The sequence below is a fragment of the Durio zibethinus genome, chromosome 2, assembly GCF_047325235.1.
Source record: "Durio zibethinus cultivar Kanyao isolate XHJ-2024 chromosome 2, ASM4732523v1, whole genome shotgun sequence".
Classification (NCBI taxonomy): domain Eukaryota; kingdom Viridiplantae; phylum Streptophyta; class Magnoliopsida; order Malvales; family Malvaceae; genus Durio; species Durio zibethinus.
Genome location: NC_143163.1, coordinates 36,320,001 through 36,345,399, shown reverse-complemented (window position 1 = coordinate 36,345,399; position 25,399 = coordinate 36,320,001). Strand labels below are relative to the sequence as shown.

Here is a 25,399-nt window from a genome sequence, read left to right as displayed (position 1 = left end):
AGCCGCGTAATCTAAAAAAAAGTTGCGATTTTCAACCTCATATTCAACGCCCGAAATTTCAGATATGTGGGCAACTAAGAAATCGTCAAAGGATCCAATATTCCTTCTGAATAGAAGGGCTAGGAGAAGTAGAATATTTCACTGCAAGTAGTCAAGGAACAGGCTTCATTATCTTTGCTAAATCCCCAGCCCCATATTCTCCCTCGCCAAGATTCTTCAGTTTTATCCATTACAGAGTCAGTCAGACCAGAGCTGAATGATACCCTTGTTATTACTTCTGGAGCACACTCCATTGTCCTGCTCTCCATATTTAATAACGAAAGCCAACAAATGAAAAAGAAGCGATCAAAGCCAAGCCAAGCAAAGCAAAGCAAAAGAACTGGACACAAAAAGATACGGGCTTCTTAATTCAACTTCACAATGTTAATATTAGCTAAATATAGCCTCGGCGAGGCCAAGTTTTTGAGTCGGTTTATGGATGAATTCACTTCTTTGCCCTCTTCCTAGCCCAACGGTCAGCTCAATGTCAACTTCGAAATCTCAAGAAAGTAATTCTGTTAAATGATTTATTTATTATTTAATAAAATATAAGTAATATTACTTAAATAAAATAGTTTATTTAATAAACACAATATTATATTTATTTATTTTATTTTGTTTTGTGTAATGAATTATTTTATAACTTCCTATAATCTAAAGTCCCAAACACTTGTTTTCAATATATTAAAGATTACTACAGTTTTTTTGCCAAAACAACATTGGTATCATTTATTAAATATCTTTTATGTTTTCAAAATTTTAAAAAAGAAGCCAAACAGCCCCTTAAGAATTCATTCAATTATTGGAAGAGGTTTTGGAGTGCTCTGTTATTTCCAATTTTTTTCAAATTGATTGAACACCAATAGGGCATATTGGTCGGCCTTTGCCTTTCTTTCCAAAAATCTCAATCCAAAAGCTTCACATCTCTGTTTTAACTATTTCCTCATGGCTACAAACTTCTGTCCTTTGCCTTTTGCCTTTTGCCTTTTGCTTTCGCATGGCTACAAACTTCTGTCCCGCCTAAGGCCAAGACAAGGGTAAGCGAATCACTTAAATCTTTGAAATACATCCAACTGCTGAGAGTAGTCTCAGCTATCAATCACACTAAATATGCCAATTCAACTCAAAAGTTTCAATCAAGTGCCATTTTACAGACCAAAAAGGACGTATCAAGCACAAGACACTGATTCTTCCCATCTCAGTAAAAATACCTGCTTCGGCCTTCATCTCAACCCCTGTCTCTATGCCGTCTATAATCTCTATCTCGGTCATAATCATAATCACGACTGTGATCCTTTCCCCTATCCCTCTCTCTGCTTCGACTATGACATCTTTCCCTATCTTCACGATCTCTGTTTTTGCGACTATCTCCCTCATCCCGTTCCCTTCCCCTGTCTCTGCTTCTTTCTCTTCCATTCCTATCAATCGTGCCTGCCAGGTAACTGCATTTATTAAAACATTAAGATACTCCAAACACCAATATACTGCAGCAGAAAAGGATATATCTTGTTTTATTTATTTATACATTTATTTAACTTAAAAAAAAAAAGAACACTGTTTTCTACTTTGAATTTTTCATCAGGTTGAAATTGTTAGTTCTTCAGGCAATTTCATCTTTAAGAATCAAACTAACATGGGTGATGAGGAAAGGTAAAAGGAAAAATAGCATCCACATATCCAATAACTATGTGCTGAAATAGGGAAGAGGGCATTGTGGGACCCAATAAGGGAGGGAGCCAGGGCGCTGCTTGTGCCTTTTTATAGTAATGAAGCAATTGTATAATCCTTAACAATTCCAAAAAGATAAATAAATAGAAGTAAATATATATACATATACACGCACAAGCGCATTGAATAATTCACACTAGAACACAATATCCCTAGATCATTGACTAGGGTTCATGTAGCCAACATGAAATGTTTGTAATTTAAGGTTTGGTTAAATAAAGCTAAGAGCAAGGTTGCTTCCAAGGTGCAAAAGAAATTGTCAGAGATTCTTAATCTAGATATTCTTGATAAAGTCACTGGTCTGAAAAGCATGCATAAAGCTCTAAGATTGTATGATTATTTTAAAATAATAATACAATACACCATAACTATATATATATATATATATATATCTTTTTATATTAATGCCAACATTTTATCAACTCCTACAGTTTTCTGCAGTTTAAACTTTAAAGTTGATCATAGATTGATATTAGGAGCATTTCTTCTCATAAATTAGCTAAAACTTGCATATCATTCTCCTTCAATGCTTTTATTACAAACTCATACTCTATCTACACTGGAGAGGTTATAGTGCTGTTTAATCTAAACCTTTAAAAACTCAGACATATGTGTTACCAATTTGTTTGTGTGCATTCAAGTATAAATTTGGTTAAAACTAATGTACAATATAGACAAGACCATCCAGAAAGCTCAAATTAAAGGTCAAAACAAAATTACAATCAAACTAATACAAAAGTAGGTTTGATTTGGTTTGGTACAAAAAAAAAAAGAAAAAACAAGGAAATCAAAATTCCCTCTTTGGCTTCATTGTTTTAAATCACCCATAGACAAAACAAACATGGATAAGCACAGCCCTACAGTGTCTGATACATATAAAACAACAGGTAAGTTTTATAAAAGAACCTCTTAAGTTGAAATTTTCTCCCCTTCAAAAGTTAGATGTGTCAAGTATTCCATGCCTATATGGAAGTTTTGATTGAGTATCTATCTGATATAAAGATGATATGAAATGTGGTCACCTCTATATTTTTAGTATAGCATAATCACTAGTCAAACTAATCTGGGCTGCCTAGCATGCCTAAGTAGAATGGCAATAAATCTTTCACTTTGTCTCTTTGTCATAAATTATAATAGCCTTTAAATGTATGACGATCAGTATCTTAAAATACCGCATCCTAATATGAACCAGTTATCAAATCCCAATACCTAGTTCCTCAACTTCCCAGCCAGTACGACCTGAACCTGGTAGTCCTCTTCCAGCTTCAGCTTGTTGTGTTTTGGCTCGGAACTTTTTCTTGAGATTGCCAAACTCATCATACATCTCACCATCATCCTGAAATTGGTACATATTGCCATCACATTAAGATAAGTAATGAATTAAGCTTCAAGTAATGATAGTGGAGATTTTTTTTACTTCTTCTGCCTCACGTCGACGTCGTCTTGTTTCTTCTATCTCTTCTTCATCAAGTTCCTTGTAACCACCACCACGTCCTCCTCTGCTCATAGCAATAAAAATCAAAGAACTAAAAGGAGCAAAAGCTAGGTAAAACTGCAGTAAATTGGTATAATGACATAATCAACTTACAAGCATTTCACTCCAATTACAAAAAACACATTAAATTAGTCAAATCGATGAGGTGGAGGGAGTGAAATGAAAAGAAAAGAAAAGAAAAGAAAAGAAAAGAATGTAGATGAGGAAATGAATCTAATGCTTGATAAAATCAACTAACTATAGCATGGAATGCGGTGACAGCAAAGAAAAAGAATACATATGCAGTAACACTGCTTACTTCAAAACACTAGTAAAGAATTAGGTAAATACTGTTTACAAGGATTAGAATGCACTGTGTTAAAGAATAGGTGCAATTCAGGTTATAATAGTAAAACTACTTTTGTTTTCTGTTTTCATCCAATGGAAGTAATGTGTACGTCACAAAATGTTCATTCATAAAACTCCTATTTTCTTCAAGAAAAAAATTTGCTACTACTAATAGTTTTCTTGCTCCACATCTTCATCATAGGTAGCCACTGGCACCACATATTCTACCAAATTCAAATGATAGAAATGAGTAGTCAAGGGGAAAATGATGGGAACGAACTTTAGAGTGTTAGATACCAATTGTAATAATAATACTCAATCAAGCCATTAGTAATAGGATCCAAACCAGCATGCTGGCCCTAACTATTATCACATTTTTCTATATGCATGGAGCCCAAAACAGAAGCAAACTGATTGAGAAAATATTTAACAGAAATGACTAAAACAAGAGCTCTGAAGACATTTGACTCGGTGTACCGAAAGGAGTTCACAGAAAGCACTGCCTGACTACTCTAACAAGAAGCAAAACTACATGCAGATCACATTGGTAACAGCAAACAAATTTCAAAGCATAAAAATGTTTATTTTCCACAAAAAGAATTTTCAGAGAGATAATAGTAATAATAATAACAACAACAACAACAACAATAACTAGTTTATGTTTCAGACCATTTCATGCCCTGTAATCATGAATAAAATCTGTTAACTATGAAAGAGATAAAGTACATGCAAATAAAAGAATTGGATTATTTAATGAATATACTTTTATCTTTCCACCTCCTTCCAGTAAAGGAAGCAAAAATAATTTCTTTAAGAAAAAAGGATAGGTAAGCGAAGGTATAATGCATTTTGAAGAAAGTATAGCCACATTTTAGCAACTTCAAATTGGGGAAGGTGGGGGTTGGAAGGAAGTCTGTCATGCTTGATTGGTAATCGTAACCCCAACAATATCTGCACTATGAATGAAAACATAGTTCTGAGCTTTCTTCAATAATAAAAGGCAAAAAGATAAAATATACCAAAGAGAAATCATATTTTGGGGTGGTAGAGAGAGAGAAAGGAAAGAAGTGTGACCAATGCCATCCAAAACCAAAAAGGTAAATCAAATAAAACAGAAACATTCGCAAGATTACAGAAATAAAATTGGTTTTTTCATATATAAATTAAAGGTCAAAATCACCTTGAGGATACTCTCATAATAAGAATGAAATGAAGCAAATGATACAGCTACAGAAAAAGAATGTAGAAAAGTAAATCAATTTTCAATGAAAATTTCCCAAAGATTTTAATTTGATAATATGAACACATGTCAAATAGCTAACGATACCTCACACCGCCCTCATTGTGACCAGGTTTATTGGTGTTGCAAATATTGCAGTTTGTACGCTTAGCCCAGTTGATGTTGCCACACCTGTAAAAAAGATGTTGAAATAACTGACATGAATAATGCTGAATTTAAGATGGCTTTTCATTCAAGTATCAAAAACACACTCATTTCCAAGCAGTTGCATAGTGGAAGTGTTACAAAGTGTAAGACACCACCAGCCCCTCTGGTTTGGACATAATTTGAACAGTCCATGTAACAAGACCAATTTGCATACTCTGGCAAAGTATTAGAGACTTATTACTTGGCCGTAGCTCAAATGGTAAGGGAGTGATGGTGTTAGGCTAGAGATCTTAGGTTCAAGCCATAGAGATCCCTCTTGTACCCCCCCCCCCAAAAAAAAAAAAAAAAAAACTTGACTCGCCATGTGCAATCAAAGATTTCCATTCAAATTCTCAGAAAAAGTAACCAGAACTGCATCCTAACAGAGATATAATGAAGGGACATGTGCATATATAGGAAAACCAGGAGTTGCGTGTGCTCAAACACTAATGTCAAACCTGAGTTAAAGCAGAAGCCTATATATCACAAATCTGCCTGCTTGGCTTTATGTTCAGCAAGGCTATTAGGATTTTAGATTTGGGATAAAGTGTACAACTAGATATGGGATTTAACAGGATTGTTAAGAGGTTAGCAAAAATGGAGAATAAAATTCTATGCCTAAAATCACAAAAGGACGAGAAGAAAAGAAAATATTTCACTTAAGCATTAGAAGTCATACATAGGACAAGGCCAATCATTTGGGCCAAAAAGTCCACCAGTAGCACCTACTGCTCGGCCATGACTTCCAGAGTCAGGGGCACCACGACCCCTCCCACGACCACCAGCCCCTCCACTGCCACCAGATGCACCAGCAGGTCGAGCAGTTCCACAGCGGTTGCACACACCACGGAAGGAAAAATTGACATTGGAACAACTGTAATCAAAAGAATTAAATGAGGAAGTATATACATAACAATCAGAGTTAAAGACAATCGAAGAGAGAATGTTATAAAAGAGCAAGAAGAAGCTGCTCACCAATATCACACCACAGACCTTGTATTTGGACATAGCCAGTCTCCCTCCTGTTGCCACATTTTTCCTGAAGCATCACCCCGACCTCTACCCCTTCCACCACTCCCATTCATGTCCTTAGCCGCATCTCCCTCCAATCCACCACCATCACCAGCCAAAGTTGGAGGATCTGCAGCAGCATTACTACTCTTATTCTCAGCTATAAAAAAACCTATTGTGCTCCCATGAAAATTTTTGTTGTTAAACCATTCAACAGCAGCCAATGCAGCAGGTGGATCCTCATAAGTAACCCTAGCATCTCCTTTTGGCTCATTTGTCACCTTATCTCTGTATAACCATATCTTAGGTCTCCCAGTTCGCTTATCTTTCAATAAAATCAGCAAAAACACAACAATAAGTGATAGATACCACACGCAGCTGCATATCTTTTGTTTCTCAATTAAAGGTTTATACCTTTAGCAACCCAATGGTTCCAAAATATTGGGCTAACATAGTTTCATCGGTTCCCTCAGGTTATTACAAACATAGACGGAACCATTTGTAGGGGCTCCTCTTCCTGAATTGCTTGCCATTGTTTCTCCAAATTCCTCAAAAGCCTTCTAGAAAGTTCTAAGGAAAATTAAATGCTTAGCTAAATTTATAATTAACAATAAATGCAACAAAAAAGGAAAGTAAAGAAAAATGCTTAACTGATACTGCATGGTGTCATTAACAGAAATTATTATAATATTTATTATCATAGCGACTCAAAAAAATAAGATAGATCGCACCTTAAATTTTTTTTAAAAATAAACTAATTCGAAATTTTAGAGAAAAATAATTAATTGAAATCGCAAACGGTTAGCGTAATCAGGAACATAAGATAAAGATCTGACGCCTAAGAATTAAAATTGAGGGAAAGGAGAAATGGTATTCTCACTGGTTGTGGGGACGCAGGCGGCGGCGCCAGAAGATGGAATATGTAAATGTGATGACAGCGGTCGTTTTGTCGCCGGCGACACCGGTGGTTTCTCTTCTCTTCTTGTTACGACTTATTAACGGGGTTTTTTGTTTACGAGTCTGCTACGATTTTGTTGTTTATAATTAATTGAAAAAATGTAAACGGAAATGAGTGGGACTTTTTTTTTTTTTTATTATTATTTTATATATGCATTTATTCTTTTCATTTTAACTTCGATTATTTTTAATTTTATTTTTTCTTGTATTTATTTAGTACTTAGGTGAGGGTGTTCGTGCGTTTTCCTGAGTTAAAATTTTTTTCATTTCTTTGTTCATATTCATCGTATTTTTTAAATTTTATTTAGTTTAAAAAAATAAAAAAATCCAAATGTAAGTGAACACAAATATCTAAATTGATTTTTTATTTTTTTAAAATATAAATTATTAGAAACATTTTATTAATTTTTTATATATGATTTACTTAAAATTAAAAATAAAAAAATTAATAAATATATATAAATATAAAATTAAAATATATATATACTTATATATACTTATATATATATATATATATTACAGTTGGAATCCGTCCCTCAATTTTTATTAAAAAAATTGATTCGAATTGATTTGATATTAATTTTTTATAAAAATACTCCTATCAAATTAAGATAATAAATTTATTAAATATTAATTATTTTATTATATTTATTAATTATTTTATTTTATTATAAAATTTATTTAATTAAAAATTAAAAAAATAAACGTAACGCTATATATTCATTTTTATTATTTTATTTTTTTAAAAATGATCTAATTAAAAAAATAATAAATGAAAAAAAATTAAAAATCAAAAATCAAAAATAAAAAAAAAACAAAAAAAATACTTACTATCGAATCAAATTTGATTGAAATTTATCGTATACAATTATTTTATTTATCCATCAACCTTTTTTATTACAAATTTATGTAATTAAAAAATAAAATAATGAAATAAAAAAAATGTCATGAATACCTCAAATAAGTTTTTTTAATAAATTTATATAAATAAAAAATAAAAAAATTTATTAAAAAAAATATAAGGCTTAATATTTTGAATGAAGGTGAAATAAAAATTAAAATAAATAAAATTTATATAATTGATGGATGGATGAATGTATATATAATATTTTAATTATTTATAAATATATATTGTTTATTTTTAAAAGAAGTAAAAAAAAAAAAAAAAGAAAACTTGGTGTGAATTGGATCACACTTTTAAAAAATAAAATCTACTAAAAATATTTATTAGTTATAAAAAAATTGGCAAAAAATCAAGGAAAAAAAAGGAGCACTAGGTGGTACCTTGTCATGTGTAGATAAAAAGGTTAAAAATAAGAAAGCTTAATATAAAGTAAGTCCCACTTTTAAAAAATAAAATCAATAAATTTTTTTAAATATAAAAGCATTTTGTTAAAAACAATAGGGAAAAAATTAAAAAAAAAAACAAAAGAAAAACAAAGAAAAATAAGGAAGTGCCGCATGGCAGACGTGACACCCATTGGTCATGTACGGCCCAAAATTAATGCTTAGATATCAAATATCCATCCCCAAATTACTACAACATAAATAAAAAGTATGTATTTCTGCAACAAACAATTAAAACGCTAAAATTGAATCAAGTCCTCGTTAGCAGTTTGTGAAATAAAATAATATGAATTACAACATAATATATATTTTTTGTTTTACATCCATTTTGATGTTTGATATAAAATAAATCGATTTAAATATTCGAATTGACACTCTTATCGACAAACAATATGGATGATGATCTTGAATTCTTCATTTTCAACTTAAAAAATTTACTAATTCATACAAAAATTAAATAAAACAAGGCAACATCAACCTTCTGGCATTTTGAAATATAACAAGATATATAATTATATGAGGCACAAAGTAATTTGTTTATAAGATGATATTTCCATTTAAGAAGGTTTTGGGAAGGTTACTTTTAAAATTGTAGCTATTCAAGATGATGATAAGATACTCCATTGAAGCCAACGTAATGTTGGAACTATTATCCATACATAAATACTCGAATTAGGTGGATTAAGAGCAGCTGCATTGATGGTTTGAGGGTTTAAGTTTAACCCTTCAATGGGTGGCTGCAGTGTTAACTATATTGGTCACGATGAATGGTCCAATGAGTTCTACTTTAGCAACAATTGCTGCCTAAAACTTTTGGTGGGATCAGCCTTCCAATGGTGGCACTTCTACATCTTGGATGGCTGTCAGCTTTGCCTTACCACCGTACTCGACAGGCACGGTTTCCTCACCTATCTCCTCTATAAAGGATTTCTTCTCGTCTTCATTCGTCACAATTACAATCTGCATTCGTTGTTGCAAATCAAGCCAAGTCGGATATAACACAAGATAAATCTAGTTCACTATAACCATAATCCAATTAACTAAATTCCATGTTGAGCATGATAGGCAAGCCAAATTAGCCAGTTGGGCATATTGATCCCTATTTTTCGGGTATAAAGATGCGCTAAACTCCTTGTTGCAAACATACATCAACCACCATTCAAAAATATAGTAAATACCTTTTCCAGTGTTGCCTTCTCAATGAAGCGAGAAACCATCCTCCAAACGCTGACAAAAAACCGTGGCATATGCAACATGTAGCACTTTGCTAAGCGCTCTGGGAAATATGCCTGCATGAAGTGAAGGTTAGAACTACATGAAGTGAAGGTTAGAACCATGTAACAATCAAAATTGGCATTAAATTTACAAAACAGAGCTTAGACTTAGAGAGGAATTCTTTTTATTATCATTCAGGATTTAGGAGATTTAAGTAGCATTAATCTAAAAAAGAACAAGCAGGGTAAAGAGACAAAAGGACAGACATGATACGAATTGCAAGACAAAATGGCCCAATTCTTAATTTTAAAGATTGCTTTCATCTGATTCTAGAACATGACCTAATAATCAGATTATACACTACATCAACCAGAAGACAGATATCATGCACCGGTATGTCGTTTAATAAGATTATATGGTTACTACAGTGCCATTTGTTTCTAAGATGGAAGCAAATGTTTTAGTATGTCATTTAGTAAGATTCTGCTTACTAGGATCTATTCGACACAGATAATGCACATTACTAGGCCCAACAAAGTTAATAAGGATTCAAGATAACAGGAAAAAGTGTTCTGAGCTTCATCCTGATTTTATGATTATGGAATGTTATTCTGTAGTTGGCATGGAACATTTAGCTTGTTTGTACAATAACTGACATAAAAAACAGCTCAGTAACTCAAGTGACCAATCCTCCATGGAAAAGGAGACCAGATGCACCAGCCAACGATTAGTGTTTCTGCATCCGTACATGCAATTAATTGGTGATTTTTTCTTTACTTGGGTTAGTTATTTCTTTTATTAGGCAATAATCTGGCAAAGCTGAATTCCTCGGCATTCAAGTTTAATCTGGAGAAACAAGTTGCAATTAAAGCAATGTCCAAAGCCAAGGAGATGACCATAGACCAAAGTAAAAGCAAAATTAGAAGACATGGAAAAGCTTCCATCCATTTAACACGTGAAGAAACTTAAGGTCTATGAAGTGAAAAAAAAAAAAAAAAAGCTAGAGTGATACAGGGTTTAAATTAGGATGAAGTCTTCAATGAGCCCCCAAGGGGATGCTGAAGTCATTAGGCTGGAAATTTTGACCAACCAGGTTCTCCACTAAAACCTAACTCAGGTTCCAGAAGCCTATAATCCAGAGAGAATAATATGACATGAAGTATTGTTCTTTTGGACATATTTTAGAAAACATACATTACCTGTAAGAACTGAAATCCGGTTATTAATCCACGTGCATCAACATTTTTGTACTTAATTTGTTGAAAATCAAGAATGCCAATCAACTTTTCATTTCCTATTTCTCTTCCTTTCACAGAGCTGAATAGGGACAACTCACCGAGTCAAAAATATAAGAATAAAGCAAATAAGCAATATCAAATAGATATGAATAGATGAATCTTGGAGCCTGTATTTCAAAACAAATTACTTTTTTTTTTTTGGTGTTCTTACTGCAGAAACATTCTTCATATATAAAACAGAGTTCTACCTTGCTATAGTTTTGTCTAGCAGATAAACCACGAACTCTGCATCAAGAGATAGACGAAGTTAACCAAACTTCACAAGCTGGCTAATGTTATGAGCATGTAATGAGAGATAACCAATTTCAAATAATTCTACCATTTTAGTACTAATAGTCATTGGCATCAGGGTAATGCATGTTACCATGTAATGTAGGCTTAGTAAATCACATGAAATCAGTGGAGATATCTGCTCCCAATAACCAAAGAAGGTAGGTCAAAGTAACACATTTAATAACAGAAGGGCAATTGCTAGGAAATAAGCATGTCATACCACAGCAGCTGCATGATACCATCCATAAACTGTCATACTCGGTTACTCACCAATTAGTGGCGAAGCCAGATGTACAGCTTTGTTAAATCTTCTGTTAGTCAAGAATTGAAGGCCAATCTATTTATGCAGTCAGATGTTACTCTGCCATTTAATTTCAAAGTTTGTTCACTACGGACCCTAAAATTTCAGGTTTTGTTCCAATTCTAAAGTCGCTACTAAGAATAAAGTAGTTTAAGTATGCTTGAATAGAGAGTCAAAAATCAAAAGCCTGCTCTAGCAAACAGGTCTCTAAGGTATTTAGTGAATAAAATTTTGCAACATAAAGGACATTTATGAGCTACCTAAAATAATAAATAGGATTTAAAAAGTTTTGGACCCCAGTTTTATGTGGCTTCCCCATTATGTCCCACCTTTATGATGAAACCTTTCTGTCCTGACCCCTTCAAAGCCATATCAGGATAATCCTGATCAAAAGTCATCATTTCAAAAATGGAAATAGAATCAAATTTCAGGCCAGCCTAATCATAACTCTATAAATATGCATGAATTAGGAGCAATTTTCTTTCCTTATGGAAAAAATAAAAATTACAGTAAATTATAAGCAAATTGAAAAATCATGATAAAGAAGAATGAAAGTAATGAGCTAACTGAATTACTCTTGAACTGGAGAATGTCCTTGGGAGGATAATGCTTGCATCCTTTGATAATTAGAACTGGATATCCTGTCTTTGATAAACCTTGCAAAAAAACCTTTCTGGCTTCCAATTGATCCGGCACTTCAGATTCTGCAATGAACCCATTTGGAACAAAAGAAGACCTCCATTTCAGCCACTGGACAAACATCTTTGAAGCTTTTTCTGCGTCCATTGATCTTGCAATCAAGAACCTCATGATTGTTGGATCCCCATAATTCTACAAAAAGAACAAAAAAAACACACACAGAGTTAAAAGAAACAAATAAAAGCGAAAACAAAAAAGAACTGAATTGAAGTATAAAAATATAGCGTTTCTGTCAAAAAGAGTATCGGTTATTTACCTCAGTTGAAAAGCCAAGCTTTTCAACTGATTTCCTCATCTGGGTCAGTGCAAGTTCCTGGCTTTTCTCCATGTTAGCACACAAAAAACCTGCTTTGGCTTGTTAGAGAGTGATTGTGGAAAACACAAACACACACACACACACAATCACACACAAAAAGAACTTAAGATTACAAAAGAAAAAGAGTTTCACCCAGTTTTGCTTTATAGTTTTAAAAAAAAAAAAAAAACTTTAAATGCAAGAGAGAGAAAGAGGGAGGGGTTAGATTTGAGTTTTGACAAAATGGAAGAAAAGAACGTGAGTAGAAAATGACAAAGAGAAAACCAAAAAAAGTTAAAAAAAAGATGACAGAGAATAGGGTGTGCAGTTGGCAGAGGAAATGTTGAAAGCTGAGAGTGACAAAACAAATTGGTTGGCTGTTGCTTTGGGAGTTATGTTCCATCTTTGAAACTTGAAGGCAACATTTCTCAATTTGAATAAACAAATAAATTCTCCTTCTTTTCTCTCACGCCAAAAAAAAATCGACCTCGTGGAAAATTGAAAGATAATTAAACCGATTAGGTTGGGAAGCTTTGTTTTGGCCACAAAAGCAAGCAACAGCTCCAAAGCTTAAATATCATTTTATTATTTATTTATGTTTAAGTTTTAAAAAAAAAAAAAGTAAGATAAAAAAAATTCAAAACTCTGATTTTTTTTTTTTTTTGGTTACATAGAGAACAACAAACTCTGATTTAAATTTTTGTCAATTATATATATGCATTTGATTAAGTGATAAGTGTATTCACTTTTTTTCAGATAAAAAAAGCTTTATTTAATGTACTAATTTATTTTTATAAAATGTAAATATATAATTTTATTTTTGTATAAAATTTGACTTATTGATGTAAAAGATGATTTTTTTTTTCCAACAATTCTAAATTTTGAAATTTTCGAAAAATTATGTGATAAATTTGTATATTTGAAAAGTTATTTCATACAAAACTTGACCATTCATATGCATGTAAGATAATAATTTTCATAGAGTAAGGATTCGTTTATATAGTGTAAAATTTAAAATATTTTACATATTGTTTTTATTTTTTATTTTAAAAAATTTTAAAAATGAGAGAAATAAGTAAAAATAAAAAAAAATAATTTAATCCCATTCATTAAATTTATTGAAATCAATAATTGAAAAAATGTAAAACTAAAAAAATTTTAAACTGTATAAGTTGATTCCTATTTATTTTAATATATATTATTAGAGTTTATTTTTTATAAACAATAATGAAATTTTTTTAATTTTCAAATTAAAAAGCTCTTAAAATGTTTTATTTTTAATTTTTTTATATTTTAAAAAGTATCTATCATCCTATTAATTTTGGTCGTGAATTTTTTACTATAATCTTAAAAATTATAGTAAATAAAATAATTTCTAATATTATTACTATATAATGAAATAATGATAAGGAAATATGAAAAATAGTCAAAACTCAAATTAAGTTTGATAACTGTTCTGGCAACTGACTTTTCTTTTCCGTTCCTTTTTTTCCATTGTGAAAATAAATTTCAAGATTCGATTTTGCACGTAATTATTCTGAAGTGTGAAGAGTAAAGAAGGACACGACAAAAACAACAATTTCCATAGTAAAAGAACAAATTTTGGGTTGCTTTTAGCAAGGGGAATACTCTGGACAAAGAATATTCCATGCATGGAAATGGAATACCGAAAGGCAAAATCTTTATGGACGAATCAATTTCATTTAGTTAGAGGATCGTCTAATCTCTGTCTTACATTCTTTTAACGTTCCCTAATCCTACAATCTATACCAGACAAGTCAAGACACTTAGATCCATCCCCACTAATAACAATTAATTATAGCAGTTGGAGGGAGGTGCCTAATTCGAAGTGACAGAACTCGAAATTACCCTAACCCAAAAAAAAACAAGTTTAATCTTTTCAACTACCCAGAATAACATACAATCCAGTAATTCCAATTTTAAAAAATTGATAGATTAAGCATTTTTTTTCATAAACAAAAGTAAAATGCAATTGACCAACACTCTTTTTCTTCTCAGTTTTTCTTTCCTGATTTTGAGGAAAGAGGGATTAATCGCTCCGGCCCGGCCCATGATCATATGATGGAAATCTAAGGATGTAGACATCATCCCATTCTTTATTAAAACAAAAACGTGTAAGGAAGTGCGTGTGTAAAGACATGTCCAACCAACCATCGAGGAATTGTATATGTCCATCTCTACAAACCATTCAGCTAGTGCGCGAGAGAGAAGGTAAGAGAATAAAATGGGGCAAAAGTACACATTGACTCATTTGAGTAATAAATAAATGAGAATTCTAACATCACTAGACTAGACCCAAATACTGCACAATTACGTTGGCAAGATGCCATCATAATTTCAAGCTATCAGTCTAACACAACTTATTTTTCCTACAGACTAATTAGGGCATAACCATTATAGGATAGACGCAAGCAGACGCCATCACCCTAAATGTACAAAAGAGAGCAGAGTTAAGTTCCTGCTCTTTAGAATTGCATATACCGGGTGGCTTCACATCATAACACAGTCAGGTAAGGTTTTAGGAATTACGTCTATTGTAAAAATAAGATGCAACTTGAACCCTTCTGAACAACTGATTCTGCAAGACAATCTCTACCCACACACAGAATTCAGACAGGTATTCTCACCATGCAATGCCAGCCTGTTGTACAAGAGCATTAGAATTGGATTCAGTAAATACTCAATTATTAATAAACATTGTAAATATTGTCTACATGCGTGCCACAAGTATTTCCTCAAACAACACTGGACCTACTCCGAAGTATGTTAAGTTTGTTTGAGTAAAATGATTCGAGCCAGACATGATGAATGTCTATTTTCCGGAGTTCTATCTGATACAAACAGAAACCAAACTAGTTCCTATAATAAGCATGACTAGTGAAATGTTGATTCCTGGCTTTCAAATTCAAAGAACACTGTTGGCCTTCAGAAGTCAACAGAGCATATGGTAAGTTTTCATCAGAGAACGAACCAAGTGGCAAAACAGTTTCATCGAAAGAAATACCACACAAAAGCAACTAAAGGCCAAATCAACTTATGCACATGCATGCTGTTAAGCAAATCAAATTTATAAAAGACCAAACAAAATTACCTATTCTGTAAAAACACTCATGAGATCATTTGGAGGAAATTGTTGTAGTATTGGTATGCCCACTTTCGCATTATCCACAAATTCCATATTTGGCTCCTGCTTCACTCTGGTACCAATGTTCTCACTGAAGACATTTCCATGGCTAGAGCTGCTCATTGGTGATTGAAATTCATCAACAGAAAATCGGGTTGGAAGGCAAGCCCCTCTATTAATATATCCAAGATTATTAAAAGATGCCTGATCAAGCACTTCTCCAGACTTAGTAGAACCATAGGGACCCTGGACATCACATGTGCTATGGACAAATCCTGGCAAATGTCTCGATGCTTTAAATGTCATGCTTGAGGTTTGAACTTGCCGACTAGTACAATTGTCAGCATTCACAGAGCAAGATAACACAGCTGGAGAAACAGTAGTGGGGATGCACCCACTAAGAATGCCAGTAGTTTGGAGATCCACATCAGAGACTTGCCCAAAGTTCATTGAAGAATTATTTAATTGAGATGAAAGAAGAGTGTAATCAATAACAGCAGTCCTACTAAAGCTGCCATTTTGGTTTATAGAAACAGGACTGTTTCCTGCCTGAAAACTAGCAGATGGCTGAGAGGGTACAACAATGCAAGATGGCTGCACATGGATCGAACGGCTGGGCTCAGGAACAGTGGATTGCTGCTGCTGCAGCTGCTGTGGTTTCTGGAGTTCTTGTTGCTGTTGCTGCAACAAATCAATAAGTATGTTACCATTCTGAGAACTTAACCCTCCAAGACTGCTACTGGGACCTGCTGTACTAATGTTATTAGAGGACCATGCTCCAAATCCTGAACGAACATCTTCAACAGACACAATGGATTGTGGGAAGTGTTTGGAAATGCTGGATTGGCATTTTATCAAAGGTTGACCAAATGCCACACCATGCTCAACTGGAATGAACTTGGGCCCTTGAAGGGATGCTTGAAGAAAGCCTGGCTGGTCCATTGCCGCAACTAAATTACCAGCTGGTCGACCTAAGAGCTCAGCATGGAGGGCTGCCAAAGTTTGTGGAGAAATTTGTCCAGAGGCAGCCAATGCTTGGATGTCAAATCTTCCAACTGAACCAATTTTAACATTTGGTTCTATTGGCCCACAAAGTGGATCTCTAATTCCACCTTGTTGAGCCACCCCACTTATTCTCTTTAAGTATAGTCTGAATTTCTGCACATAGGGACCATAGTAACTTAGATGTTAAAATACAGTTTTTAACTGACTCAAGTAGCCAAATATATCTACAGGAAATAGATACTTTGATATGCATATAATTTTCAAAAGAACGCAGATATTTAACAGGCTTCAAACTCCTGAACAGGTTATATATTCAGTAATGGCATCAGCTCTACACTGCAGGCAAAGCCTCATATCACAATCATTAACCCAAAATTGACTAGCAAAACGAAGTACAACAATGCGCAACACTATGAGAACTATCAACCATTATAATTGTTTTTTATATATCCTCAAAGCACAATTATGAGATCCAGTTCCAATCAGATAAAACATGAATCAACTAATCCTCAAAAGGAGATAACTTCAAAAATTCACAAGATGTCAAATAACAGCACAACATGTTATGCTGGCCTGTACAGGTTATATTCAGTGCTCACTTCAACATATAGCAGCTGGCAGGTAGTCCTGCACTCAAGGCAAAGCCTCAAATCATAATCCAACTTAAAACCAATCGTGACTAGCAAAAGAAATACAAAAATGAATAACAATACAAGCCTTACTCATCAAATAACATTTTGACTTTTGTTATGTTTTTTTTTTTTTTGCTTTTTTTTTTTCTTTTTAAACTCAATTATGAGATCCACTTTCACTCAGACACATCTAACTTGAATCAGCTAATCCAGACTTTCATAACTTCACCACATGGCAAACAATAATATACAACACATCATGTAATATTATGCTGTGTCCCAGATTAGCATGACTTTAAACCTTTTAAAGCTTTTATCACAATCAAATCTAGACAATCACCTGAAATTAATAGGATTTCCAACCAAATTGAGATTTCGTTAAATATAGTTAATTATGACTCATATCCCATTAACTTAACATTAAAATGGCCTTATACAGATAACATCACAACAAACAAATATTGGAATCAGAAATTTATAAAACTTCAATCTTTATGGAAGAAGGAGGGGCTAATGGATTCAAAGTAAAATTGACTCATACAGATAACAGCACAACAAAGAAATATTGGAATCAGAAATTTATAAAACTTCAATCTTTATGGAAGAGGAGGGGCAATGGATTCAGAGTAAATGTAAATTAAAATCAGAGTATGGTTGTTAGGTCTAAGACACTTGTTTGAACCCAGAACTCCCATGACATTCTAGCTAAGCAAGTTTTGAAAAAAAGAAAAAACCCAAAAGCCATCACTATATTAAGTTACTTATTACAATAACTAATGGGCAGGAAGTATAAGATCTAATAAATCAGAAAGTAGAGAAAGACCAAAAACAACAGAAAGAGGCAATATTTTCTCTATTGCTTAAAAAAAAAAACATGTAGAGCATAGAAGAATATATAAAGCATTCATAATAATCAAAAATGAAATGAAATATCAACAACAAACCATCAAAGCTTTATTATTAGCCAAAATCTAAATGTCTAAAATGGATAGGGGATGTGCAAGCAAAGCAACAATCAGCTGCTTTTAAATAGTGCACTCAAACACAGAGCTGAGAGCCAATCTTAAAATGCTCAAATACATTTATGATCAGTCCAAATTACTAGAAAATGAAAAAGAAAAAGACAAAAAGTACACACATGGTGAAGAACCAAACCTGCAAATGGCTTGCAACATTTTCTCTAGTTAAACCAGGCACATTCATTAGCTCAAGAATTCTCTTGGGAACAGCCTCTGAAATAGCAGCCACAATGTTTTAGTAAGCAATAACACAAAGAAGCAATTAGTATTAACTATTATATTTTGAAGATTGCACAGAATGCAAAATGCTATCCCCTATACCCATTCAACATCTTAAGAAAAATAACATAAAAGCAATAAATCATTGGAGATCATACTATCAATCCCTAGCTGGTTTACAGCACCGACAAATTGTTGGTGCAGTTCCACTGACCAAACAACACGTGGTTTCTTTGATGTGGATGGATCATCATTCTCGATTTCACCATCATCCTCTTCTTTGGCATTGCCCCTCTTTTTCTGAGGTTTCAATGATAAATCAGCCCCGTCATTGACAGAAGAAGCATATTCAGCATCATCATTTCCTCGTTTCTGCCGATCATTATCATCTAAGCTTCCTGAATGTTCTAGCTCTTTATTCTCATTCAAATTCTTCCTAACAACATGCTGCCATATGTTCTTCAGTTCTTCCTCACGTATGGGCTTAATCAAATAATCACAAGCCCCATGTTTTATTCCCTTCATAACAGCACTTGTTCTTCCATCAGCCGACATCACTGCAACAGGATTCATCGTGTTAATAAACAGAATCAATATATATATATATATATATAAATCTTTAATGGGAAACGAAAGAATACTTACTAATTACTGGAAGATCCATTTCAAGCCCAACATGTTCAAGGAGTTTATAACCATCCATATCAGGCATATAAACATCACTAAGCACCACATCGAAACACCCTTTTCTCTCACGTAAAAGATTGAGGGCAGCTTTGGCTTGCGAGCAAGTAGTAACTGCACAAAACGAACTCTTATATTTTTTAAAAAATGAAAAATTGAACAAACATCAGAACATTTCACACTGCTCACAAATAACAAAATTAAGATGAATCCAAGATATTAAAAGAGACTCCTTTTGTTTGTTTGATAGCATAGAATCTAAGACACGCAAAATGTGGACACCAAAGCAAATACAAAGACGAATTTTTGAAGAGTACAATACATAAAAATTGTAACTTTTGTTAAATAAAAAAATCCGTGATTTCACTTTTGTAGGGAAGAATTAGGTCGAAATTCGGGTTGTATTCTAGAGTTTTGATAATTTCAAATCAATTATAATTTTGTTTTTCCCCGTTTGTTTAAAGCTAACAGCCACGAAAATATAATCAAATTTACGCTTAATTCGAAACGAAAGTTTCATCAGCAGAAAATGCATGAAAAAAATATATATATGTATTAAATTTTAAAATGCAAAATTAAGTACCGGTATAGAGGCAACGGCGAAGCATCTGCTCGAGAATCCTTAAGCAAGTAATGTCATCGTCCACAACTAGAACCCTCAAACCAGCCGGAAATCGATCGGAGATCACAACCTCCACTCCTTTGGAGGACGGAGAGACACCATAGCTGCTGGTGGCAGCGGCGCTCGTACTCACACTCGACTGCACCACTCTCTGCACGGCAGCCATAGCCAACAACACAACTCACTCAGACATTTAACTAAAAACCCTAGAGTTAAAGTCGTTCTCTCTCTCTTTATGACTCCAATTCATCAACAGAAGAAACAATTGAAACAGAAAGAGAAAGCGAAACCCTAGAAATGGAGGACGAAATTGAAAGAAACTAAGAAATTTAAAAGGTTAGAACCGGGATCAGATCGAGGAGAGAATCAAAGAAGGATAAATTAGGAAGTTTTTATTTTCTTTGACGTTGAATTTCTCTCTCGGTGATCGACAGAGGGTTGAAGAACGCAGAAGAAATAAGAAAAGTGGTCGAGAGTAGAAAGATAATGCGAAAATTAGAGAAAAGCTGTCCTTCTCTGTTTTTTGTTTTTTTCTTTAATTAATTAATTTATCATGAAATAGAAACGGAAGGAAATAATTGGAGTGATTTGGAGAGGCTTGAAGCGAAAGGTGGGACCCAGACAAGCTAGGGGAAGTCAAGCTCAAGCACAGTGGCTGACGAGCTTTTCGCGGTCCGCGAGTCGTCGGTTTCACTCTCCCACAGTCTGGTGTGGGGGGCTCAAGCTAGTGCAAGTAGGGTTCACCCAAGAACCGAAGCTTTTTTATGAATTACTCCCTCTGTCTTTGTTTTTTTTATAACGTTTCAAAATTATGTTTTATTTTTTATTTTTTTAATTTTATAAAAAACTTAAATTTTAATATTAAATATTAAAATTAATTTTTTTAAATTTTATATAAATTAATTCATGATAAATATTTTAAAAATAAAATAGTATAATTATGTCGTTCATTCCTTAGAGCTGAGCTTTAGATTGGAAGCAAGGAAACCCATTTCTTATATATGGATATAAAAAATTATATTTTTATATAAATACAAATTATATTACATAATTTTTATATAAAATATAATATTAATATAAAATTTATTAATTTTATTAAACACAATTGCACGAATTATGAAATTAATGAGAGGATACAATTATCCAATTTGAAATAGCCCCTGTTTTCTCCGGTACATCTCCTATTTGACCGACAAATTTTTTATTGTAATACTGTAGGTGAAATATATGTTTTATGTCAATTAATTAAAAAAAAAAAGAAGTCAGTCCAAAATTTGATAAAAACAAACCCAGAGGTTACAATCGTGGCACCTTATCTTTAGAGTATCCGAGGCCGAACGACTCTGGTTCGACATATATCGAATGGTCTATCATCCATGCTGAAGCACATAGGAAAATGGGCTATGCTATCCTCGCTTTCCATGCTACCCATCCTCTCTAAGGTAGGCAACTCTTCAAATACTAATCAAATCTCCACCATTAAAGCTTTTAAACTGAGCAATCAAAGAGCTCTGCCCAGAACTTGCTGTGGTGCAAGGAGAAGAGTGAGATATGAGGATGAAGATGATGAAAGGGGTGAAGAAGAACATGGCTACAATGAAGAGATTGCAATGCTTGAGTTGTACAGTCAGTCTGCTAGAGGAGAAGCTCTTCTTGTTCATGCACTAGTGGATGAACAAGAAGTAGAAGTCCTTATCTTCAAGGTCGTTTCATCAATTTTTTTTTTTTAAATTGTTATCTATTTACTGTTGAATTTCAAGTCTTTCTCATTGTTTTCTTCAAAACTTTACAATTATTTCAGGGGTTCTCCTCATGTTTGAACTATGGGACTTCACCAGATCCATCAAGGAGTGTAATTCCAGCTAGAGCAGTGATAAAGTCCATTGACAGAATCAAAGGGCCTTTTGATCCCTCCAACGTAGAATACATTGAGAAAGGTCTCAAATGGGAATCTTTTAAGACCCGCCTAGGTGCCTAGCCCCTACCTAGCCCCTACCTAGCAGAAAAGTGAGGAATCTTGATATTGGTCACCATTTTTGGAGATGCTGTGTCACCATTTCTGACAGTAATTTCTCCGGTCTTTCTGGCAGCTATAAATATAACAGAATGAGTCATGCTGTTGATTATGAACTTTCTTCACTTTTGTCTTATTCAACCTATGCAATTTGTTCTTTAAAAGTTAATTTTGAGGGGTTTCTGCATTTATAAAGGCTACAATATATGCTTAAGACTATAATTTTGGCTAATTGAACATTTTCCAGGGCCAACTTGCTCATTGAATTGCCCACAATCACTGTTGTCGGATCTGACAAAAGAAATGACTGGTTGCCTTCTGAGTATACCCCCAATAAAACACTTGCACATGCGGGGCCATACAGGCTGCACATTTTTAAAGTGAAATTACATTGTTGTCAAACAACAAGGGCTTAAATCTTATCAGGTTTTTGTATAATCTTGCAGTGCTCCAGCTTGCTGTTGCTTCTGCTGGAAGATAGACATTCAGAAATGAAGCCCATAGTGCAGCAATGCATGATCTTTAAACCATAGGGGGGACTTGTAAAATTTAACCAAGTGCCTGAAAAAAATAAAATTTCAACTATGGCCAAGTTGGAGACGTTAGAAATTGCTGAGAGCATACCATATAATTGAAAATGGCTTGCTAGGTAGAAGGATCTGGTCGCCTTTAGTCAAGGAATTTATCCTTATTGTAAGACTGTTCAGTTCATGAGAAGAAACATAGATCTTGTTCACATGGTACCGGCTAATTATAGTCATTATTCTATTCAGAAATTTGCCAAATTGGGGTTTTTTCTAGTTTCTTTATGCAACAGAAACCTCAACTGGAATCAATAAGTAGAGCTTGTCATTTGCATGGACTCAATGTCCAATTAAAACTCTCAAAGAGGGAGGGAGAGAGAAAGCCAGATGGAGAAGGAAAACAAAGTGATGCTACTGGGAATACGTGCAAGTACAATCCTGTTCACAAGAGGCATCTATACTGGTTCACAATGAAAATCCCATTGTGGATTCGCTTATCATCCTTGAATACATTGATGAAACTTGGAGAAATGGTCCTCAAAAGAGCCAAAGTTCGCCTCTGGGCTAGCTTCCTTCAACAGCAGCAGGTGAGAGTTCATCTATAAACTTGAAGATGATATATTGATACCCTGACTTCGCAGTTCTCAAGGGATTTCAGAGAGAAAGCAGTTAAAACCTATGCATCTTCATTTACCTTTAAGACTAAGGTATATATATGATCTTGGTCAGCACCTTGGAGAGGCTGTCTCGCTATGTTGTGGCAGCAAATAAAGGGTGTCGGAATTAGTTTTTCAAGATACACTCTACCGCTTAAATCAATAAAAATATCTAAGATTTGATGAGAAAGAAAATAAAGAGTATCAAGAAAGTTACAAAAAAATAAATGCTTAAGTCATACGTATCTGAATTTTTTTATATTATTTATGAAATAAAAAAAATAATTTGATCGAGATAATTAATAGTTGATTGTGAGTTTACATAAAATTTAAAAATAATTTATGTGAGTGATTATGTACTATCTTTAATAATTTTAGATAAATTAAAAATTAAATATTTAATTTTAAAGTGATGTATTAATAAAATGTTAATGAAAGTATTGATTGAGCTTTTTTTTTTAGCAAAAGACAAGCCAATTTTAAGATTAAAGTTTTATATGTGAACTCTTATCGATAATGATGTAGAAATTAAAACGGGCTGATTAAAGAATTAATTTTATTGACTGGATAAATAAATATAATAATTTTTAAAAATTTAATCTCAAAACATCACGATGAGACAAGAAAATTTCACCAACTGAACAAAATGTATCATGTAACTATAGAACCAATTTAGCCATGGTCTTTCCTTCTTTTTTTTTTTTTTAATCTTCGAGGTAAAGAATTTGGCTTTGATTTTTTGTTCGTGTTATTTAGCACATTGAATTTGGAGTATAGAGTGTTGGACTATCGATTAAGTGTGAATGCAAAAAGTTGAGAGTAGAGATATAATCGAATCGAATTGAATTAATATAATAAAAAATTTGAGTTTAAATTCGATTCTCAATTCGTGTTTCGATACTCGATTCGATCGAATTTTATTTTTATAACTTGAGTTCAATTCGTGATCAAATTCGAACTATTCGAATTAATTTGATTAAGTTCGAAAATATATAAAAATAAGTTTGATTTTTATATTTAATAAAAGTTCGATTATTTATGTTCGAGTTCGAGTTTGAATTCGAGATATTTTATTAATTAAAATAATAAAAAATATTTAAATATAAAAATTCGATTAAACTCTTGAGTTACTCGAACTGAATATAAAAATATTCAAATTCGATTAAATCAATGAATCAAACTATTCGAACCCAAACTCAACTCATTAATAATTAAATTAAATTTAAATTTTATTTAAATTAAATCTAAATAATTTATAAATAGTAACGTATTATTTAGATTCGAGAACATACAAATTTGGGAAAGGAAGGGCTCAGATTCCAATCCTCGCCACATCGTGACGCTAAAATAAATATCTTCCTCGCATATCTGTGACGTGGCAGATTGGTCAGATATTTTCTCTCTTGGATTTCTGTTCGACACGTTTTTATCACTTGCACCGACGTGGACGCACACTGTTATCTCTTGCCACTTAATTTGTGTTTTATTACCAAATTACCACTCCCCCTTAGGTTTCAATATGAAATGGTTCTTGCTTTGCCGGATGATTAATTCTTGAAAAATTAAGAATAAATCAGTCCTAGCACATCCATTATGTGTAATGAAATTAAAATTTGATTATTTAGATAAAATAAATATTGGATAATTTTATAATATTTTAAAAAGATAAAAAAAGAAGAATATGAAAATTTTTTCATTAAAACGAGACAAATATTTTATAATGAAAAAATAAATGGATTTTAAAAGTAGATTCTCTTTTTTAATATATAGTCTAATTAAAGAGCCAAAATACGTTTTTATATGTGTATGTTGGATTCTAAAATTATCATTTCGTACATAAAAATAAGAAAAAAAAATCTCAAAACTACAAGTTTTACAAAGTTGCAACAATTAGATTGATTATTTATTTATTTATTTATTATTTTGGAGAAGGGATTGAATTTGATCATTTACACAAGGAGTATAAGTATCTACTAATGAACCAAATACTTAATTATAATTTGATTAACATCTTATTAATTCTCAAAAAGTTTAACTTATATCAATGAATTAAAAAACCTAAGAACAATTAAAAATTAAAACAAATTTCATTTATGCGATCTTATAAAAAATAAATCTATGAGTTTTTTTTGTATATAACATAGGAGATGAATCGTTAAAAATTTAGTTAAATAATCTCGAACCCACAATTTTAACGAGTTTGATCGACATACATATCAATAAATTAATATTAAGTTGATTATATCTAGCATTGTTTATTACTCAAAAAAAATTAAAAAAATAATAATGTTTTGATAAAACTTCATATTATATTGTTAACTTAATTTAAACAATACAAGTACAAGATAATTAAAAAAAATGAAAAAAAAAGAAAATTATTCTATAAATTGATAAAAATATTTTTTAACTTTGTAAACATGTTTAAAGGGTTATCACATGTCTATCAGAAAATTATAAAGTGAATTAAT

The 25,399-nt window shown here is 32.6% G+C and overlaps 4 protein-coding genes across 4 annotated transcripts; 1 reads left to right on the top strand and 3 right to left on the bottom strand.

The window, feature by feature from the left end:
- Nucleotides 1–838: 838 nt before the first annotated feature.
- On the bottom strand, nt 839–6,696 carry LOC111318104 (transcription initiation factor TFIID subunit 15-like). The gene is made up of 9 exons (XM_089754038.1): nt 6,684–6,696; nt 6,518–6,596; nt 6,441–6,472; nt 6,009–6,351; nt 5,695–5,889; nt 4,917–5,000; nt 3,185–3,266; nt 2,977–3,103; nt 839–1,470 (listed from the first exon to the last, which is right to left on the bottom strand). Exons 1-9 carry the CDS (start codon nt 6,694–6,696, stop codon nt 1,268–1,270), a joined length of 1,158 nt encoding a protein of 385 aa, XP_089610164.1. The 3' UTR covers nt 839–1,267.
- Nucleotides 6,697–8,862: 2,166 nt separating this feature from the next.
- On the bottom strand, nt 8,863–12,884 carry LOC111318103 (CRAL-TRIO domain-containing protein YKL091C-like). The gene is made up of 6 exons (XM_022920755.2): nt 12,373–12,884; nt 11,993–12,248; nt 11,032–11,068; nt 10,745–10,862; nt 9,509–9,619; nt 8,863–9,290 (listed from the first exon to the last, which is right to left on the bottom strand). Exons 1-6 carry the CDS (start codon nt 12,442–12,444, stop codon nt 9,153–9,155), a joined length of 732 nt encoding a protein of 243 aa, XP_022776490.2. The 5' UTR covers nt 12,445–12,884; the 3' UTR covers nt 8,863–9,152.
- Nucleotides 12,885–14,657: 1,773 nt separating this feature from the next.
- RR14 (response regulator 14) lies at nt 14,658–20,255 on the bottom strand. Its single transcript, XM_022920754.2, has 6 exons — nt 19,699–20,255; nt 19,077–19,229; nt 18,590–18,988; nt 18,349–18,425; nt 15,524–16,714; nt 14,658–15,073 (listed from the first exon to the last, which is right to left on the bottom strand). The coding sequence occupies exons 1-5, from the start codon at nt 19,901–19,903 to the stop codon at nt 15,524–15,526; spliced, it is 2,025 nt and encodes a 674-aa protein (XP_022776489.1). The 5' UTR covers nt 19,904–20,255; the 3' UTR covers nt 14,658–15,073.
- A 766-nt stretch (nt 20,256–21,021) lies between these two features.
- Nucleotides 21,022–23,140, top strand: LOC111317528 (uncharacterized). The gene is made up of 2 exons (XM_022919958.2): nt 21,022–21,440; nt 21,539–23,140. Exons 1-2 carry the CDS (start codon nt 21,114–21,116, stop codon nt 21,713–21,715), a joined length of 504 nt encoding a protein of 167 aa, XP_022775693.1. The 5' UTR covers nt 21,022–21,113; the 3' UTR covers nt 21,716–23,140.
- The last annotated feature ends 2,259 nt before the right edge of the window (nt 23,141–25,399 follow it).

Excerpts from the sequence above, each read along its gene's own strand:
- LOC111318104 (XM_089754038.1), bottom strand. Across the intron at positions 6,352-6,440 it reads GAACCATTGGGTTGCTAAAG|ATAAGCGAACTGGGAGACCT; the intron begins GTATAAACCTTT and ends TTTTATTGAAAG. Across the intron at positions 1,471-2,976 it reads CTGGGAAGTTGAGGAACTAG|GCACGATTGATAGGAATGGA; the intron begins GTATTGGGATTT and ends GTTACCTGGCAG.
- LOC111318103 (XM_022920755.2), bottom strand. The coding sequence starts at position 12,444 with ATGGAGAAAAGCCAGGAACTTGCACTGACCCAGATGAGGAAATCAGTT. Across the intron at positions 11,069-11,992 it reads GGACATTCTCCAGTTCAAGA|AGTTCGTGGTTTATCTGCTA; the intron begins GTAATTCAGTTA and ends CTCTTGATGCAG. Across the intron at positions 9,291-9,508 it reads AGAAGGCAACACTGGAAAAG|ATTGTAATTGTGACGAATGA; the intron begins GTATTTACTATA and ends CAACGAATGCAG.
- RR14 (XM_022920754.2), bottom strand. The coding sequence starts at position 19,903 with ATGGCTGCCGTGCAGAGAGTGGTGCAGTCGAGTGTGAGTACGAGCGCC. Across the intron at positions 18,989-19,076 it reads AATGGATCTTCCAGTAATTA|TGATGTCGGCTGATGGAAGA; the intron begins GTAAGTATTCTT and ends ATCCTGTTGCAG. Across the intron at positions 16,715-18,348 it reads ATGTTGCAAGCCATTTGCAG|AAATTCAGACTATACTTAAA; the intron begins GTTTGGTTCTTC and ends CCCTATGTGCAG.
- LOC111317528 (XM_022919958.2), top strand. The coding sequence starts at position 21,114 with ATGCTGAAGCACATAGGAAAATGGGCTATGCTATCCTCGCTTTCCATG. Across the intron at positions 21,441-21,538 it reads TAGAAGTCCTTATCTTCAAG|GGGTTCTCCTCATGTTTGAA; the intron begins GTCGTTTCATCA and ends CAATTATTTCAG.